Raw genomic sequence first — 21,251 nt, 5'->3', positions numbered from 1 at the left:
TTTAGTTTCTAGTAGCTCATTGTGAGCTCTTTGAACTTCCTGAGAACCAATGTTTTGAATTCAATATCTCATAGTTGAGTTGCCTCTATTTCATCTAACATTCTTTCTGAGACTTCCTCCTTTCTTTTCATGGTGGGGGGGGGTTGTTTCTTTGTCTTCCCATTGTTTGTGAGACTCTTCTTGTTAGCCTCAGCTTCTAAAATTGATTTGTTCTGGCTTCCTTGGTTTATGGTGTGAACTTCTGTGGTATAATACCTGTGAGATTCAGTGATGTAGTCTCTTTTATCTCCCCAGCTCACTGGTCTTGGGCTATCCTTTATGTTGGCTCTGAGTTTGTCTTTGGGTTTGGTTGTTTTGGGGTTTTTCTTTTATGGGTCCTTCCCACCAGCTGGTGAACTGATTGTCCCTCTGTCCACTACCCGTTTTAATTTGTTGTGCTGGTGAGGGTGGGTTGTGTTGAAACTAGTTCTTCTGTGTGTACAGGGTTTTGAGGATTCTTTTTTGCTGTTGTTCAGTTGTTTGCCCTGGGTAGTTTCTCCACTGTTTAGTTGTATTTCCAGATAGGTCTTGGATTGATGTTTGTGTGGTTTTTACTCTCTCCTTCTCCTTCTTTTGTTGTTATCTGTTGGTGGTTCCTTTGGTGTTGGGTTTCCTCTTCCAGTGGGTATCCTGGTATTCACCGCTTCCACCTACTCTTTGTTTAGTGTGTGTGTGATTAGTTGGAGGGAAAGCAGAATGGTTTATGACAGCAGGAGAATATCATATGGTATTTACAGTAGCATCCAGTAGAGAAGAAATAGGAGATCCTTTGGGTATGTATAGTGATAACTGCAATCTTCAAAGCAACTAGCCACTTTTTAGAAAGGATGGAAAGAAGATAAGGCTCTTGTTGGGGAGGGAAGTTTTGTGAGTTGAATCTAAAAAGCAGTGACGTTGTGGGAGGTCAGATTCTGAGGTAAGGTGAGAAAGAAGGATGGTAAATAGGTGTAATGTGAGAGAGAATAGAGTTAACCACTATAGTATTATAGTTCAGGAAACGAAGTGGGCTAAGATCTGGGAGGGGTGTTGTGTAATATTTACAATAGTATGGAATAGCTATTATTTACAATAATGTTAGAGCAAGAATCATATGACAGAATCTATGAGATACCAAGAATATGGAGTATTGGACCTTCAATAGGATGTTGATGGAGCACAGGTGAAGTAAAGGACAGTAAATTAGCAATAGACTATGAATGAGGGGACAGGAGAAACCTGTCAAATGATACAATACATCTAGCCAAGGGAAAAAAGACTATACAGAAAAAGGAGGAATACAAAGATACTATTAAAATAAAAGATGTAAGAATGATGAAAAATAATGAAAAAAATAATACAAATATGCACTAACTTGTAGTTTCTCTGCCATAGCAAAGCGAAATTTGTCTCTGTCTCTACTGTTGAGATGCCCCCTCTTTGGGTCCAACTCTGGTCTTTTCCCAGTTCCAAGTATTTTGTCTCACTTGTGGGGGGAAGAAAAAAACAAAAAAAGGAAGCAGAAGGGAGGAAAAAGTGATGAGTTTGGAAAGAAAGAAAGAAGAAATAAAATAAGAAAGAAGGAAAGAGAGGAAAAAAGTATTGAAAGATAAGCCCTGCCTGGTGTAGCTCAGTGGATTGACTGTGGGCCTGCAAACCACATGATTCCCAGCCAGGGCACATGCCTGGGTTGCAGGCCAGTTCCCAGAAGGGGACTCAAGAGAGGCAACCATACATTGGTATTTCTCTCCTTCTCTTCTTCCCTTCCCCGCAAAGATAAATAAATAAAATATTTTTTAAAAAAGTATTGAAAGATAAAACAATAATAACGTTAAATATAAAGGATTACTTAAAAAAATAAAAACACTTCTTGTTGGTTTCCAGCTGGCCACACTGGTTTTTCTGGTCTCACTGGCTGCACAGGCTGAGGGGCAATTGGTGTGGCCTTTCTCCCTTCTCAGTGTACTCAGACTGTCTCATGAACACTCTCCCAAGATCCAGACCAGCACCTCTCCCCAGCGCCCCACTGAGGGAATCCAGGTCCTTTTTTAGAGCACCTCCCCCCCACCCCCTGAGAGTCACTGCTGGGGGCTAGGGTGCCGGCCTCATGCCAGGCCAGGCTTCCCTTTTCCCGGAGGCTTGGTTGAACCTTTCCCATGCTATAGGTAATGCAAGAGCAACACTCATTTCTCTCAAGCCAGTGACCACAGACTCCACGGGTGATCAAGTCCCCCTTGTCTGCTTCCTTGTGCCCATTCCTCTCTCTGACACTTCAAGCAAATAGGTCTCTCCCAGTATTTTTCAAACTGCTCCCGGCCGAGTAGGGAGGGAGCTGATGACCCTGCTCTCTCTCAAGGACCTTGCTGCCAGACCTCAGCTCCCAAAGATCTGGCCCAGGTGGCAGACCTGGCAGACCTGGCTGGGGCCCCTGGCGCTGGGCCTGGCAGAGGTGGCAACTGTGGCCTGCGGCCTCTGCGCTGGTCCCTTGGGCCTTATTGACCTGCAGCCGTCTCCTCACCTGCAGTCTGGCCTTTCAGCGTCTGCTACAATTTCCGGACTTCTGTTTTCCAATATGCTGGGTCCCTGTTGGCTATTTGCTGTGCTCTTCCACAGATCAGCCAGGTTTTCCTCCCACTCATAGGGGGAAGTGGAATCCTCTTTGTCCTAATCAGCCACCAACTTCCTCAGGAGTCAGGACATTTTCTATGCATGTATTTATATGTTTAAATAGTCATAGAAATACATAGAATTTTTGGTTTTGCTTTGAGTTGCAGAACTATTCATGGGAGTCAAGACCAAAATGCTAAGAAATTATAATATGCCAGTCCTCGCCTTTTCTAATATCCTTGCCCCGGATAGTATAGCTCCCAAGGCAGCTAAATGCTCACTGTCCAACTGCCAAACTGAAGTATAATGTTTGGTAATATTTACAAATTTTTGAGAAACAACTTGGTCTATAGGATACTTATGGCATCACTTCCCACTGTTAGCCATGACAGATATAGATGAGGGAGGCTGGCATCCCCCAAGCAGTGGTGAAAAGTATTTATTGCCATGGCCCAGTAGTGGTCTGCTCCTCAGTGCCAATTCTGCTGTCAGAATCTCAGGCTTCTGTCATGGATGTGGCAAATAATAACCAAGGAAGCCAAATGGACTTGATTTAAGTTTTGCTCTCTGGATTTTTTTAATGAAACTGTTAAAAAATTTCATCTGGCATAATTTTGGTTACTTACATAAAGCAAAATCAAATAAACCCAAAGCTGTTGGAACTCCTGAACACTTTCTAATGCTTAATACTTGATAAGAATTCTGATCCACTTATAAGACAAGCCAGAATTGATGAGAAATAAAAACAAATGCTTAGTCTATGATTGCATCATCACTTCTACATTTTTTCATTTCAGAAGGAATTCTGGCTGCATACTCTAAAGTGGAAGTTGTTGGTTAATGTATGCTAATGGGAAGCCTAATGGTACAGCAAAAGACTTTGTGCTAGGGCCCATGGCAAAGCACAAGATTCATTACGAGATGATAGCACTGCCAGTTCTTTTATAAGTAAGAGAAACATCTTATCCAAAATATTTTTTAATAATGCAGTAAAGACCCTTTGTCCACCAAAAGCTGAACCAATATGAAATAACATCAGGCATCACTCAAGTTTTTTTAATAACATGATATCTATATACACACGCACATACACATATACATATATACACACGATATATATCATATATATCATGTATATGCACACACATATATATATACATACATATATATGCTAGTTATATAAAATCTCTTAGTGAAACACACATTCACTATTTTTTTCAGATTTTATTAATTTATCTTTAGAGGGGAAGGAAAGGAGAGAGGGAGAGAAATATCAATGTATAGTTGCCTTTCGTGTGTCCCCCGTTGGGAATTGGCCTGCGACCCAGGCATGTGCCCTGACTGGGAATCAAACTGTGATCCTTTGGTTGGTAGGCCCACGCTCAATCCACCAAGCTCCACCAACCAGCATGTTCACTATTTTTAAAAATGAAAATACTCCATAATTGTGGAGGCTAAATATATTATTTTTCCTACCACTTTCTAAATTCTTCTAGTTGGGCTAATCAGCAAATTAGCAGAGACAGATAAACAGAAGAAAATAAAATTTTAATACATATGCATGGGGAATTCAGATAAGCACGGAAATTTTAAAGACAGCGAGGCAACATTGGGCATACGTGACATTTTGGACAAAGATTAAAAGAAGGAGAACAAGGTATTAGAGTTTAGATGTGAGAATGGACATTTGACTGGTAGTTGAAGAGCTGAACACACATGGCAAATCCTGCTGGGTAACTCAAAAACAATAGGACACAAGTGTTATCTAGCTAACTGGCCCCTGCCTGATGCCCAGGCTAAAGTATAATCCAAAGATTCCCTTCCCAGAGTGGGCCTTTCCATCTGAAACTCTTAGGCAGGAAGGGAGATGGTTTAGGTTCTTTCTGAGTCATGTTTCTCAAAAAAAATATCTTAAAATCAATGTCCCAAAAAGGCAGCTTCAGGGTGGTAAAACTTTGGTTCCCTTCATAATCAACAGGGAAAAAAAGTCAGCCTATTTTTAATTGTATAGGAATAACCCACTGTGAGACTTTTCATGTGTGTCCTTCCATTCTTTTTGCTATGATTATAAGGCAGAAGAGAAAGAAGTCAGGGAGAGCTCTCCACAAGTGAAATGAGGAAGTAGAAATGGAATTACAGGCTGATAATGTGCTAGGTCCTCTCACCAGAGCTTCCCACCTCCTGTGAATTATCAAAGGAAAAGAGTTTATGGAAGGAAATTCCTATGGTGGTCACAGAAGTCAATGGCAAGAACTGGCTAAACCAAATCAATCCAAGATGGAGGACAAATTGACCAGAGAATGACCCAAAAGTTCATTATACCATCATTATAATGAAAATTGACATCATAAGTAGAAAGAGGGGGATGAATGCCATGACACTTGCAGAACAGATCATATTAGGAACAAGACACCCTCCCAACCAAAAGGCAGAGACGGAATTTGGCACCACAAACTTCAGAAACAACCCATCTTTGGGAACACATAAAATCCAAAGAGGTAATTGACCTTAGCTCACAACTCACTTGTGAGTTTCCTCGTGTCCACTTGGATGTGTACTTTTGCTTTCAAAATGGTGCCTTATGAGACTTGCAACCAAGGGAGTAGCAGGGAGCAGCAGCCAGTTCCTGGCTTACTGCTTGATTCTGTCTCTGGGAGTCCACATCCTGGTCTCTTTCTGTCTCTCAGCCTTTTGAATTCACTTAGACTCATTCCTGGATTCTTCCCTGTGTGAAGTCAAGAACTTGTGGGTCACAAAGTGCTTAGGAGCCTCATTTCCAGTCTGCCTCCAGTGACAATTATATATATATTTTCCAATTCTAAACACTTCTTTCTATGAGTTTTAATGCATATATATCAATAGATATGTGTGACTTCCACCAAAATCAGGATATATAACAAGTTTATCACCCCCTCAAATTCCTTATGGTATCCCTTTGTAATCATACCCTCCCTCACCCCTAATACCTGGTACCAGCAAACATTTCTGTCACTAAAGCTTTGGGTTTTTGAGAGTATCATGTAAGTAGAGTTATAGAATCTGCAACTTTTTGAGATTGGCCTTTTCACTTTATATGTATGAGATTCATCCAAGATGTGTATATAAATAGCTCATGAGTTTTTATCACTGAGCAGTACTTCATTGTATGAATGTAACATGGTTTGTTTACACATTTATGGGTTGAAAGACATTAGTTTGTTTCATAATTCTGGTGAATATGAATAGAGCTCTGAAAGGAACTCTGAAGCTGCCTTTTTTTGGATAGTGATTTTTAAGCTGGTTATTAAGAAATGAAAGTCTGAGAAAGAACCTTTAACCTCCCACCCTCTCCTATTCAAAGATTTTTTAAAAACCCTGCTTCAGAAAAGGAATTTTAGGAGACTTCCAGCCAAGGAAGCACAGGTAGATACACTTTGCCTCATCACACAACCAAAAGAAGGACAACAATAAATTAAAAAACAACAACAACAACAAAAAACCAGAGCTGCCAGAAAATTGAACTGTATGGAAGTCTGACAACCAAGTAGTTAAAGAAGAAACATTCATTCAGACTGGTAGGAGGTGTGGAGATGGGCAGCTGGGGCTGAGAGGACTCCCAGCAATGCAGCTGCTGGAGGACCAAGTGGCCCTGCATTTGTGTACAGATAAATCAGGAGGAACAATTGGGGAGTGAGGCACACCACAAAACCCAGGGTTCCAATATGGGAAAAGAAAGCCTCAAATTCTCAGACTGTAAAAATCTTTGGGGGTTGTGGCAGTGGGAGAATCTCCCAGCCTTACAGGAGAGTTCATTGGAGAGACCCACAGTGTCCTATTAAGTACACAAATGCACATACCCAGGAATCAGCACCATAAGGGCCACTGTGTTGTGGGTAGTGGGGGAAGTGATGGAAAACTGGTGAAGAGATAAGCAAGAGGCATTGTGCCCTCTCTGACCCCTCCCTTACAGACAGTGCCACAACACAACAACGTGGGTTGCCCCATCCTGTCCAATACCTAAGGCTCTGCACCTTACAAAGTAACAGGTATACTGAGACAAAGAAATATGGCCCAAATGAAAGAACAGATCAAAATTTCAAAAACAGAACTAAGTGATGAAGATATAACCAACCTATCAGATGCACAGTTCAAAACACTGGTAATCAGGATGCTCACAGAATTGGTTGAGTATGGTCACAAAATAGAAGAAAAAGTGAAGGCTATGTAAAGTGAAATGAAGAAAAATATACAACTTCCAGGCAAGATGGAGGTGTAGGTTGATACATTGTACCTCCTCACACAACCAAAAGAAGGACAACAAATTTCAAAACAAAAACAACCAGACCTGCCAGAAAATCAAACTGTATAAAAGACCAACAACCAAGGAGTTAAAGAAGTAATATTTATTTAGACTAGTAGGAGGAGCAGAGATGGTCAGCAGGGGCAGGGAGGACTATGGCAAGGTGACAGGTGGCAGACCTGGTGAGACAGCAATGGGAGAGGGGATGGTCCCAAATTTGCAAGTGGCTAAGTAGGGAGGAACAACTAGGGAGTAAGACAGACTGCACAAACCAGGGCTCTAGCATGGGGAAATAAAGCCTCAAAACCTCTGACTGAAAAACCTGTGAGGGTTGTGGCAGCGAAAGAAATTCCCAACCTCACAGGAGAATTCATTGGAGAGATGAATGTACAGAAACCCACCCACTTGGGAATGTACATAAACCCACCCACTTGGGAATAAGAACCAGAAGGGCCCAATTTGCTTATGGGTAGCCGAGAAAGTGACTAAAAGCCAGCTGATAGCCTACCAAGTGGGATTGTTCCCTTTGACTCCTGCATGCATACAGAGACACAATGCAGCAACGTGAGTTGCCCTGTCCTAAGGCTCCATCCCTTACTATGTAACAGGTGCACCAAAACAAAGAAATGTAGCCCAAATGAAAGCAGAGATCAAAACTCCAGAAAAAATACAACTAAGCAATGAAGAGACAGCCAAGCTATTAGATGCAGAGTTCAAAACACCGGTAATCAGGATGCTCACAGAATTGGTTGAGCATGGTCTCAAAATACAGGAAAAAGGGAAGACAATGGCAAGTAAATTAAGGAAAATGCAAAGGGAATAAACAGTGACTGGAATGAAACTGGGACTCAAACCAACAGTTTGCAGCAGAAGGAAGAAATAAACATTCAAGCAGAAAAGAATGAAGAAACAAGAATTCAAAACACTGAAGAGAGGCCTAGGAACCTCCAGGACAACTTTAAACATTCCAACATCCAAATCATAGGGGTACCAGAAGGAAAGGAAGAAGAGCAAGAAATCAAAAACTTATTTGAAAACATAATGAAGGAGAACTACTCCAACCTGGCCAAGGAAATAGACTTCCAGGAAGTCCAGGAATCTCAGAGTCCCAAAGAATTTGGACCCAAGGAAGTGCACACCAAGGCACATCATAATTACATTACCCAACGTCAGAGATAAGGAGAGAATCTTAAAAGCAGCGACAGTTAAGAAGACAGTTACCTACAAAGCAGTTCCCGTAAGACTGTCAGCTGATTTCTCAAAGAAATCTTACAGGCAGGAAGGGGCTGGAAAGAAGTATTCCAAGTCAGGAAAGGCAAGGATCTACATCCAAGACTACTCTGTCCAGCAAAGCTTTCATTTAGAGTGGAAAAGGAGATAAAGTGCTTCTCAGATAAAGTCAAGTTAAAGGGGTTCATCAAGCCCTTATTATAGGGAATGTTAAAGGGACTCATCTAAGAAAAAGATGAAAAATATGAACAGTAAAGTAACAACAAACTCTCAACTATCAACAACCAAACCTGAAAAAACCAAAAACAAACTAAGCAAACAACTAGTACAGGAACAGAATCACAGAAATGGAGATCACATGGAGGGTTATCAGCAGAGAGTGGTAGGGGAGAGTATGAGGGAAAAGGTACAGGGAATAAAAAGCTTAATTGGTAGGTACAAAATAGGAGGAGGTTAAGAATAGTATAGGAATTGGAAAAGTCAAAGAACTTACATGTACAGCCCATGGACATGAACTAAGTGGGAGGGGAATGCTGGTGAGAGGAGGTTCCAAGGCAGAGGGGAATAAAGGGGAAAAATGGGATAACTGTAATAGCACAATCAATAAAATATACTAAAAAAGGAATTTTAGGATGTTTGCCTTAGCCTAATTTCAGCTAAGTAAGGTAATAGGAGGGTTTTAGGTTGGGGCCTGTTAGATATCCCCTGTATCCCATTGTTTTTCAGTTGCCTAGGAAGAATTTGCCTGCCATGTGTGTTTAACTCTTCCTCAACTACCCATAAATAATCCATTCTTACTTCTGAAATGTAATACCCTATTCCCCTTCTTTTATTCTTACTCCAAAATGTCATGTATACCCAGGACTGCCTTATTATCTTTGGAATTTTCATGCTTATGTGAATTCCTTATGCACATGTATTAAAATTTGATTTTCTCCTATTAATCTGCCTCTGCTAGATAACCTAGAAAGTAGAAGAAACAATATTTTTTAGCCACCACAGTCGCTATTAATATTTGTGTACAAAACTTTGTGTGAAATAAGGTTTTGTTCCTCTAGGATTTTAATACCTTGGAGTGGAATTACTGGGTCATATGGGAAATATATGTTTACTTTGTAAGATATTGTTACATTATTTTCCAAAGTAGCTGTACTATTTTTCATTCACAACAGTAATACATGAGAGTTCCAGATGTCTTGCATCCTTGTTAGTTTTTTGATACTGTCAGAATATTCAATTTTCACCATTATAATAGGTATTCATTGTTAACTTGTATACTTTTAAGTTTTAATTTGCATTTTCCTATCGACTAATGTTGATGAACATCTATACTTATTTGCAGTCCATATGTCCTCTTTGGTAAAGTGTCTGTACAAGCCTTTCACCATAATTTAATTGGGTTGTTTTCTTAATATTGGGTTTTAAGAGTTCTTTTCATAATGAATCACCTGTGTTAGCTAGGTGATTTACAAATATTTTCTCCCAGTGTGTAGGTTTTCTTTTCATTCTCTTAACAGTGTATACAGATTTTTTTAAAAAAAGAAGTGTGAACTCAGCATGTGCAGGCTGTTTTGTTATATACCTTTTTTCTATGAACACTGTATTTCAAACATCTTTCCATGTTATTAGTTCTTCTCAACATAAATTATATTCCTGAAGTTTTACAACTGAGTCAGAAGCATTAGTACTTTTAGAAAGGGGACATCACAGTCTAGGGAGGTATGGAAAGAAAACTTCATTTCTTCCTAGTTTGTAATTGGAACCCCTGTTCAGCCTTTCTACTTGATGGCACCCAGGGTGGAAGCACCTACAAGAAAGGGAGGTTTTATTTTGTGCCCTGGGAGAGGTTCGGAACGACCGAGGGAGGCACAGCTCAGACCCGGGTGCCAGGTAACCAGGGAATACCTACGCCGGTAGGCGTTTCCCTGGAGACGCCAGAACCGGAAGTACAGAGTCAGTTCGGTCTCGCGGCTTGGCACGTCCCTCACTCCTCCCACCAGTCTGGCCACTCGAGGTGACGTGTCTGAACTCTGAGGCCAAGAAGAGGACGCCGGGTAGGAGCTGGCTTTGTACCGCCCTCCAGCTGTGCGCGTGCGCGATCCACGCACTCTTAGACCCGGTGAGTGTCGGGAGTCCAGAAACCATTTCTATTGAGGAAGACTCCACTTGTCCGGGGTTTTGCTTTTCCTGAGCTCAGAAGATTGAAGAGCTGGCAGGGTTTGAAGACACAAAGGTTAGGGATCCATCTGGACTCCCAGGCTGCTGCGGGCTCAGCCTCAATGAATAGCTGAATGGCTGCGAGCAGTCAATCATTCCTCTTTCCTCTTTAGACGGGAGAGATTTATTTCAGCGCTGGAAGTCTGCGATTCTAAATTCTGACCTGGAGTTTCCGTGTTTTGGCGCTACCAGTCCTGTAGTGCTTTCCGGTTACGTGCCCCTTCTGTCTCCATTATGTGCCAGAAGCGGCTCATCTCTATATCCCCAGAATGTGGAGTTTACATATACATGGGGAGTGAAAAAGTAAATTAATCACACTAACTGCAGATAGTGGTAGTGTGGGATGCGATGGGTTAAGCAGAAGAGTAGTATTGAAAGGTATTAAAAACTTTTGCCACTCAAAACTTTTCTGAAAGAGAGGGTTTATTGATCAGTATGCTAGCCAGATAAAGGACCAGGTCCCGGGGCATGCAGTCTAAACCACCAGCAGCAGCAGGGCTAGGTGAAGAAGATAAACATGTCTGTTGTTCCAGGATGCAAAATGCTCTTTCATAAAAACTTCGGGAAAAGAAAGATGTAAATTGTCTTGAAGGAATTTACATTAGCTGTAGATGAAGGGGGTGGGAGAAGGTGAAGCAGGGCTAGTTCTGGGACAGGTGATAAAGAAGTGGTTGCTTTTTGGATTAGTTGTAGACAACAGTCTGGAAGATGTTATTGGAATAGCAAGCATCTTGTGGTGCTTAGGGTACCTTAGAGTACCTTGGGCTGCTGAATACCTAAGGGTATTCTTTAAATAACTGTGGAAATAGCCACCTAGATATTAATTTCAAGTTTCTACATATATTCAGGAATATTATAAGTCTTGTTGGTTTCAGCTTCTTGTCTCTTCCTTCCACCTTCCAGCCTGCTGTAGTTTGATTTTGGGCATCTCAGAATTTTTCAAAGCTGGAGCTCTTAGAGCAAACTGCTCTAAGAGCAGTAAAAACAAGCTCTTAGAGCAAACTGCTCTAAGAGCAGTAAAAACAAGCAAGAGTTTTACCTTTCATTGTTCTGATTACCCTACAATGTAAAACAATGGTTCTAACCTTGTTTTGCAGGGCATTAGATCCCTTTGAAAATGTAATGAATATCATCAACTTTGGGGTGTGTGTGCAAACACCCACAATGAGTTAGATATGATTGCATGGGGCTGCACACTTTTCTGAATTGTCCATTTATCAAACTATCCCATTCTTCAATTCTGAGCTGGATCTCTGGTGTCGATTCCTTGGGATACGGTGGTTAAGTTGATGCACTCTTCCGAAGCATTCATTGAACTATCTAGGCTCGAATTAATTGATTTAATGTCACAAAAAGCAAATTTATCCTTGAAAAATACTCAGAAAATGTCGCGCACATGCACATACAAACACAAACAACGTCACTTCAATAGGAAAAGTGACAGATACGTAGGGATAATCATAGTGGATTTGTTTCGCTAGGACTACTTTCCAAGCTAAGCTGTAGGATGTGCCCATGTCTTTGCAAAGTGTCAACACTAACTTCTTCTATTTGCTCCCGTTTTTCCACCTCTTCAAGAGGTCTTATGTGTTCTGTGCAATCACTGTCCTATGCAGGGAAGCTTGGAAGCTGTCCGCGCAGACACCTCTGTGTAGCTATTTGAGCGAGGACTTAGAGCTAGTTCCTCCCCATTTATTTTGTTATCCTGCTGCTAAACAGATATTTCCCGAACTTCTTCCTGCCACCAACTTGGCTTCCATCAGCAAGTACTCAGGAGCACCGGCTCTTTCATATGGGTTGGCACGCTGGGAACAAAGCGGTGAGAAAACTTCAAGATGTTTAAGAGAAATTGAGACAAAGCAACGAGCCTGGGGGTGCCAGACAAGCAGGACTGCTCCACAGCGCCCCAAGGGAACTCCAGATCCGAACATGGAATAAGAACGGGAACTCGGAAACCTCCCTCCCAGCAACCATCAAGCCAGCCGGCTGAAAACCTGGAAAGTGGATTTTCTCCATGCTCCCTCCCGGAAACTCTTCGGGAGCTTGCGACTGCACTCACTGAGCATGTGCAGGTGGCATTGCGCATGCTCTGTCCAAGTCCAGTTCGGTTTCTGTTGCGGGACCGGCTGTGTCTTCTAACGCGACCGGAACTGTCCGTCCGGTGCTGGATTCAGCTTGGGCGACCTTGTCGTTCTTCTCTGAGCCTTCCCTCCCCTCATTCCCTTTTCACTCCTTCGATTCATCTGCCCTTTTTCCTGAAACGGCCATCATGAGCGGGAGGCTGTCGGCGTTGTCTCCACCTCGGTGGCCAGAGTTGTTTCTCCTATCGCTACTCCTGCTGGGGGCAACCCCGGGCCCGCGTCCGGGTGCGGCTTTCTATTTGCCCGGCCTGGCACCGGTCAACTTCTGCGAAGAAGAAAAGAGGAGCGACGAATGCAAGGTGGGTGAGGCCTGGTGGACCTCCGGGTGCACTGTTGGAAGGGGAAACTTCCCTCTTCATGGGAGATGGGGATCGAGAGGAAGGGAGCATAGCAGTGGGTGGGGTCAAGTGTTTCCTGTTGCTTGGGGGCTTGTCCAGGCTGTGGATCGGAGGCTCTGGAACGGCCCTTGCAGGGGGTTAGATTCTGGAGGACTCTGGGCCTCAGGCTTTTCTCTCGTCTGGCGGACCAGATTGCACCAGCTGCTGTATTTGGTTTTCCTGGAACAAGGACCATGTAATGTATGACGCTCCCCTCGAGTTGGGTGCCTGCACATCCCGCAGGTGAGAGTATACGCTCACAGCCCAGTGGCACGCAATCCAAGGGAATGGACAACCAGGTCTTCCAGTAACTTTTTGCTCCGTTGCTTCCAGTTTTATTCTCCTTTACGAGAACTCTTCCTTGATGAGAGCTTGTTCTTTCTAGAACTTTGGTATTTTAAGTCCATGATTAGCAGCTGGTTCCTTAATTGTGGAATACAACACCCTGAACTGCGTAAACTGCATTAATAAAGACTTGCTGAAATGGTTGAAACAGTTAATTCTATTTTTTAAGTATAAAATTTTTAATATACAAAAACATATAAGATCTTATTATTTAGTTTCACTGAGATTGTTTTAAACACTTAAAAGGAGCAGAGGACAGGAGAAACTGGCGTTTTCTTCCTAGAGCAAGTCTTGGAAGTGATGGTCTCTTACGACTATCACTGTTAAGGTTTTCAGTGTAACTGCTAGCAAAAAAGGTATAAGTAAAAGTGAACGTCTTTTAGATTATTTGCCATGGGGCATAGTGATATACATAAATAATTATTCTAAATTGGTAAAACTTAACATTTTGGGCTTGAGGATCTCTTTGAAACCATTAATAAATTTAATGATCCAAATAATCATTTAGCAAAGTTTTATAATCTGTAAAGTAAGGTTTATTTACTAACTTTGATTTTTTAAAAAAATCTGGTGTTTATTTTATTACTGCCAGCTTTAGTGTTGCTGTTAATATTGAGCTGATTTTATGGAATTAAAGAAGCTATTAAGTTTTTTATAGCATTTTACAGTTACTGTTTAAAAACATGGATGTCTGAAAACGTCTAAGAATCTTTAAGGTTTTCTCAAGTCAAGCATGTGAAACCATAGCTCTCATACTTTGTAGTGCAAGAAGCTTTGACTTTGAGAGTTCTGACTGAAAGAATATAGTGCTTCCAATTGAAAGGCAGAGCTGGTTTCCCAAGCACAGTGGTTTTTCCACTAAATATTTTAGTAATCAGCCTTTAAAACCTAGGATGTTGTCTTTAAATTAAATTTAATAGCAATTGTGTACTGTATTCTTAGTACCTCAGAGACAAAAAAATGTATCTTGGCCTTCTGGATAGTATATGGAGATACTATCTGAAGATAGTGTCTTCCAAATGTATCTGGAACCTCAAAGTAAAGACATACGTTTATGAACAGATTATTGAAATCTGATGTTTTTGAAGATGTATGTCCAAAGCGCTCTAAAACGAAAATGAAGGAACATTTGTGCCGTGGAGTCTTAAGGGAAAGCTACAGGAGAAAGTGACATTTGAGATGAACTTAAGAAAATTATTATAAGTGAAATTTATAGGTGGTCTGCCAGTTAGATGATTTTTGTTTTCTCAACAGTCTTTAAGTAGCTACTTTTTGGTTGACTTCTGGCTAATTTCAGAGTCCTTTGGATTTTTAATTTTCAAAAGTACAGAGATAAAGCAGGCAAGGCACATTAGTTTCCTGAGATGTTTGGATTTCATCTTTGTTGCCAGTTGCTTTCACATCTTGGTCAATGGAAACAACTCTTTGATGGGAAGAAAGATATACTTTTAGCAGTTTTTTCCTCTGCAGTGTGACTAACTGGTACAGGGAATCTGAGGTGAACTTCAATATTTCTTCTCTTTGCCTCTCAAAGAATAAACAGTTTAAAATTTCATTGCTTCAATCAGTGTATTAACAATAACTTTTTCATCCATTCCATATTTGTTGAAAATAGTCTTGTTTACACTATTCAGAAAAGCTGAAGGGACGTATTTTAAAAACTAAAAATGGGAATTGTGAAATGGGAATAATTATTTCCAGAAGATGCTGGAATCAAGAGTTGGAAGAATTGGGCAAGTCGTTGATAGTGTCCATCAGTTTTTCCATCTGTAACATAGATAATAATACATGCTTATTATATGCATTTCTCAGAGAAAAGTGCAGTACTTATTATCTTTGTTATAATTATAAAATATTCATAAGTATAGAGATGAAACAAGGATGTATATATTCAGCATAAATGTAGTTATGTAGTTTAGTCTTTGTATGTACTACAAAGTTCATGTCCTGAATTTAACTCACTGTACATGTTGAAAAAGAGTCAAAAGAACCTTGAAGATTTGGTCATCTTTTCCTTTCAAAATATTTTATGTTCAATTTCATAGCAGAGAAACAAATTTAGTGAGCATGAAATTTTATTCATATTGTCCGACTTCTGATTTATGATCTTTATTAGCATTCATAAATGCTTTGTGTTCTGTGGCTTTTTTTCTTTTAGCTTGCTAATATTACATGTACATACATTTGAATAGTGGACATTCTTAATGGTTTTTGACTATGTAGTATTCCATTCTATTACTGTACTATGGGTTGCTTAACCATTTCTTGCTTGTAGAGCCTTTAGATTGCTCCCAGTTTTTTTTCTATTATAAATAGCTTTGCTAGAGTGTATTAAGCAGGAATTACTTGCACATTCCTAAATATAAAATTACTAGATCAAAGACAAGCAGATTGATAGCTCTATTTAATATTACCACAGTTCTTTTAAGAAAGATAGTTTTGATTTACAATGCCATTAGCTAAATGATTCTGTGTCTCCACAATATTTTTAAATTTTTGTTTATCAATTTAATAGCTATGTGATGGTACCTAAAATGTTCTTTAAAGGTTTTATTTATTTGTTTTTAGAGAGAGAGGAAAGGAGGGAGAAAGAGGTGGAGAGAAAGATCAATGTGAGAAACACTGATTGATTGTCTCTTATGTATGTCCTGACCAGGCCAAGCCTGCAACCCAGACATGTGCCCTGACTGGGAATCCAACTGGTGAACTTACGCTTTGTGGAATGATGCCCAGTCAACTGAGTCACACCGGTTAGGGCCTAAAACATTTTTTAATGCTGCATTACTTTAATTGCTATTGAGGTTTCTCTGCCTTTTCATTGTTTTCTTATATTGGGGTGGCCAAAAGTCTGTTCAGTTTTTCAATAAAAGAGAAGACTTTTTTATTTTCACCAATAACTTTATTGATTTGGATATTTTGAGTATGTCAGCTGTCTCCCACATGGTATAATGTCCGTTGTTCTCAATGTCTCAATTTGATCACTGTCAAGTTCAACTGGTCTGACTGTGGAGTGAGAAATCTCCAGCAGGAAGCTTCACAAATCACTTTTGACACATTCAGTCAGTCACATCACCTTCTCCATACACTGCACAATTTTTTTTAATTACATTTCAGTTGCATTTTTACCTTTCTTGAAATAATACAGCATACTATGCCAAAATATTGCTTATTTTCTTCCATCTTCAATATTAAAATGGCTACACAAAAATTCACCAATTCTGATGTTTTTTTAAAATACATGCTGATACAATACCATATAATTTTTTTAAAATACAAGCTGTCACAATACCATGTAACAACATTGTTTCCAATGAAGTTACAAACAACTGAGTGCTACTAGAGCCATCTTAGGAAAAAACAAATGAACATTTTGGCCAACCCAGTATTTGCCTTATTTTGTTAGTTTTTGAAACCAGACCTATAAAGGATTGAACCATGGTGTTACTTTCCTCTAGGATCCATTTTACTTTTTTTAAAAATAGGGGACAATAAGTTGAATGCAGTAGGTAGAATAAAGTGCTGATTAGAAGTGAATAGATCTTCACAGGGTAAAATGTACAGTTCTGCTCTACTTTGTAAAAGTTTTGGCTATTTCATTCAGCTCCCACATGCTATTTGTCTTTCAGTTGAGTCTTAAGTGTGCCCAGTGACATTCTGATAGCTAATAGCTGAAGATTAGTGAGCAGTTCACTGTTGTGGCTATTAACTTGGAAGTAATTATTGGCTTCTCAGCACGAATTCATATCTAACAACTAAACTCTCCAAACATCTGCCACTCTTTTAGTATTTGATGTGCAAATCATATTGTTAGGTGAAAGATTGTTTTCTTCCCTGTCTAATAAGGAAAAAGAGCTAAATATATTCACTGATAGTTTTTAAAGGGAAGGCTTAAATGAATTAGTAACTTTTAATAAAAAGAAAACTTAATCAGAAGTATACTTTAAAAAAAAATCCCAACCCAAGGTTATGTTTTTTGATTTTTAGAGAGAAAAGAAGGGAGAGGGAGTGGCGGGGGTCAGGACAAGCAGGAGAGAGAGAAACATCGATATGAGAGAGAAACATTGACCTATTGCCTCCCATATGCACCCCATCTGGGGATTGCACCCGCAGCCTTTTATGTTCCCTGACTGGGAATCGAACCTGCAACCTTTTGGCATATGGGATGATGCTCCAACTAACTGAGCAACCTGGCCAGGGCCAGAAGCATACCTATAGTCTTCCTCTCTTGAAAGATTTTTTTAGAAGCTTTTATTTTTTATTTTTATTTTTTTAAATTTATTTATCTTTAGAGGGGAAGGGAAGGAGAGAAGGAGAGAAATATCAATTTGTGGTTGCCTCTCATGTGTCCCCTGCTGGGAACTGGCCTGCAACCCAGGCATGTGCCCTAACTGGGGATCCAACGACGGTTCTTTGGTTCACAGGCCCATGCTCAATCCACTGAGCTACACCAGCCAGGGAGAAGCTTTTAATAAATGGTACATCTGTTGTTTTGTGAGCAGTTGCCTATAAATATGGAATAAGTCAAATTTAAGAAAATATTTCTAAGTGTTGGTTTGAACTGACCCAAGTATAAATGTATATCTACCTGTTTTAATTTGACCATAGAAATACTTTGAAATTTTTGAAATATTTAAAGAAAATATAATTTATATTATTAATATAGTTGACATATATTTAGTTATATATAAAATAATTGACAATATAGCAATATAATATCAGTATAATTGATATATTTATTGATATTTAGTTTCACTCTCTCATAGTTTTCTCTGGAATAATAGCATTGATTCTTAGCTTCTGGAAACTAATCATTGTGTAGGAGTTACTGATATTGTTTGAAATATGAAATCGGGCATTGGAAAGAGTGGCTCTCACTATGATAAATTCACATTCCAGCAGTTCTCCATCCTGTTGAAAAAAATACATGGAGTTGAGTTAGAAAATTTGCTTTCAGCAGTAAAAATTTTGAATAAAATTATTTTAAAACTGACTGCTCATTGTGGATCTGAGAGCTAGGACTGGGAATGCAGGCCTGGTCACTACAGATAAAATAATGTCCTGCTGCCTTTGACTCTCTACAAAGAAAAGCACCTCCAAAGGTATATACTTGAACATCTGAAACAAAACTACAAATATGTGTTCCACACCCAACACCCAGACCCAAGTAAGTTGTAAATAGTGGTCTCTGCTGTTAGTCTTAGAGCCCAGTTCCTATTCTTTGCAATTTTCTATCAGTATCTCCTCAGTAAGTGTTGTGGTTCATTGTAGCCACTTTAAGTGTTCTGCAAGATGAATCTCTGTTGCCATTAAAATTAACTAAGTATCTGTGAAAGGCTTTGGAGGAAATTTGTGAATTTTTTTCTTTTCTCTTGTTATTTCTCAACTTTCAGATCTATTTATTGCCCTTTGCTAATAATAACAGTGATATTATTAATCCTCTGAACAACCCTGTGATTTTTAGATGGGGGAAACTGAAGCTGGATAAAACATAGTAACCCTCCCAATAATACATAGCTAGGAAGTAGTGAAGCAGAGGTACAAATCCCGGAGTCTCTGAACCTGAAGTCTGAACTCTTCCTCATATTAAGGTCCTGCTGTCTCTTCCATGCTGAGCACTCTACTTCTGCCCTACACTGGATATCCCTGGCTGCTTTTAATCCTGGACTTCCGCAGTTAATACAGTCAACATAAAGTTCTTTACCTATGTAATCTTTAAGTAGTCAGCTTTTATATTTATTCCTTTCTTTGATATAGTCTAAAATTGAAATTCTTTTTTTCAGTGGAGTGGGGAGAAGAGACTCTTAGTACCTAGGAGATCAGCTTCCGATCATTGCTGGTGAGATAACTCAAAGCTCACAAACATCTATTTGTGTATTCCACCATTTTTATTGTCTGATTTAAGATTTCCCTTCTTCAGAATTTTTCCCCCTGTAAATACTCACAGCTCAGGAGCCCCAAACCAGGGAGCTACTTAAGTGTTTGTGATATTCTGGAAAAAAACCACCTGGAGGACCAGCAGATGTGGATATGCCTTTCATTACTCATGTTATAGGGGAGTGCACCTATGTCAGTGGGTCGGTGTGAAAGAGACTGTGCCTTCTCTAATGTGAGGCTCATTGCAGGGGTGTCCAATCTGTGGCCTGTGGGCCACATGCAGCCCAGGATGGCTGTGAATGCGGCCCAACACAAAACTGTAAATTTACTTAAATTTACAATTATGAGATTTTTTTGTATGATTACATGTTGCAATGTATTTAACATTTTAGCCCAAGGCAATTCTTCCAGTGAGGTGCAGCGATACCAAAAGGTTGGATACCCCTGTAAAGAGTCCTAGACAAAGGGCACATATCCTTTGTATGATGCTAAACAACATTATCTCTGTGTATATGTGCAGAGAGAAAAGGTCAAGAAGCAGTCATAGGACAAGAAGCTGCTCCCAAAAGGAGATAAGAAGGGAGTTACACTCCATTCCCCCCAAGATACACAATTCCTTCCAGCCAGCCCTCAGTCAGTCATGGGAAGGAGAATGATCCTGTCCATTGACCCCACACTCCATCCCAGCATTGCTCTTCCACTTCACATTTGTCGCATTAATTCTGGTAGGGGACGTGTGGTGAGCATGTTGGCACTTTATATCTATATACCACAGATACAGTAAAGAATACACCTTAAGACTAAAAGTGGAAAACAGAAGTAAAAGAGACTCAGGAGGAAGGAATCCCACCGGTACTGTGTAGCAGTCAGTACCATAATATTCTTGCACAGGATTGCTAGCATCCACCCCATGAGTTGCACACTTTATTTGTAGTCCTGTTTCTGTGTTCCATATGGGTATGGAGTGTCATAGTTCTACCTGTAATACTGACAGACATCCCACACCATCCCTAACTATAAGCAAGCTATGGCTTGGTGTAGTTAGTCTGCTCTCTCATGAAAACACCTTCTTCTGCATCTGTTTGAAGTGTGGCAGAAGCCTTTCAGCCTTGCAGCCAGTCCCAGTGTGTCTGGTTCCCAGGGTGAATCTACCATGGAAGGTTGGCAGAGGAGCCAGTCAGGAACTCTGTACAGACCCAATAGTCTGAGTGGTTATTCTCAGCAGCCAGTATTCCCACCCATTGGGTGAAGGTGTTTACACAGAATCCAACCAGACAACCCCCAAGAACTTGACAGAGAAAGAACTCAAGAGTTAATGAACACAGCTGAACATAAACCAGTTTCTGAGTCTATAAGAGTGTCAGATGAGAAGACTTTTGCTGGAATGAAATTAGTAGTGACAGTCTGATAATACTCTTTATCTGCAGTTTGAATGTCTCGTGATATCAACAAGAGCTCAGGTAAATTCTGTATGGTTGATACTGCATCAGTGTAGTTCTCAGTAATTCCAAATCAAAGGATGAAGGGAAAAAAAAGGAAACACTAGTGTGAAAGAAAACTGGAGAAATTCAGGATCCAGCCTAGTTTATACGTGAGAAATAAAATTTTGCAGACAATTCACTGAAGTAGAGTCTACTTTCCATAATTGTGTATGATTTTATTGAAACATAATTTTTCCCCTAAAATCACCCTCTTTAATTTTTATTAAAGAGCCACATCAAGACTAATTCATTTACTATGTTAAGTCCAGTTTCAGTTTGTCTTGATCATTTGCATAAAAACAGTAGGAATAGCAATTGATCAGGCTTTCTTTTTTCTTAAAATTATTTAATTATTTTTCAAGTACAGTGTTTTGTCAATTACTCTGATCTCATTCCCCGCCCCCCCCCCCGTGCTCCCCCCTCCCTACCACTTCCACCCTCCTTAGTTGTTGTCCATGTATCCTTTATATTTGTTCCTCTAAATCCCTCCCCTATTTCCCCTGAAATTCCCTCCCCTGTCCCCTCTTAAATCTACTTTGAGGGCATGTTTTAAGGAATTCCTAGATTGAGTTTTAATCAGCCCCTCAGGGCAGGGAATCCAAGCCACACTGTTGCCATCAAGCTTTTCTTGCAGTACCTGCAGATTTGGGTGAGTTTCTCAAGCTCTTGAAGTCCCCAATATACA

General features: G+C 40.1%; 1 protein-coding gene across 2 annotated transcripts in view; it reads left to right on the top strand.

Moving 5' to 3' along the window:
• The first annotated feature begins 12,411 nt into the window (after positions 1-12,411).
• The window catches only part of TM9SF2 (transmembrane 9 superfamily member 2), an 85,684-nt gene continuing 76,844 nt past the window's right edge, over positions 12,412-21,251 (top strand). Inside the window, exon 1 of one of the 2 annotated variants that reach the window (XM_037065808.1) lies at positions 12,412-12,788. In XM_037065808.1, coding sequence (XP_036921703.1) covers positions 12,618-12,788 — 171 coding nt within the window. In that variant the 5' untranslated portion in view covers positions 12,412-12,617. The remainder of the gene's footprint in view (positions 12,789-21,251) is intronic. The other variant, XM_037065809.1, reaches the window with a different exon arrangement.

This window comes from Sturnira hondurensis, unplaced genomic scaffold (genome assembly GCF_014824575.4).
Source record: "Sturnira hondurensis isolate 20B ecotype Veracruz unplaced genomic scaffold, ASM1482457v3 Scaffold0016184, whole genome shotgun sequence".
Classification (NCBI taxonomy): domain Eukaryota; kingdom Metazoa; phylum Chordata; class Mammalia; order Chiroptera; family Phyllostomidae; genus Sturnira; species Sturnira hondurensis.
Note: the sequence above shows the minus strand (reverse complement) of the source record. Positions and strands in the feature narration are given on the sequence as shown.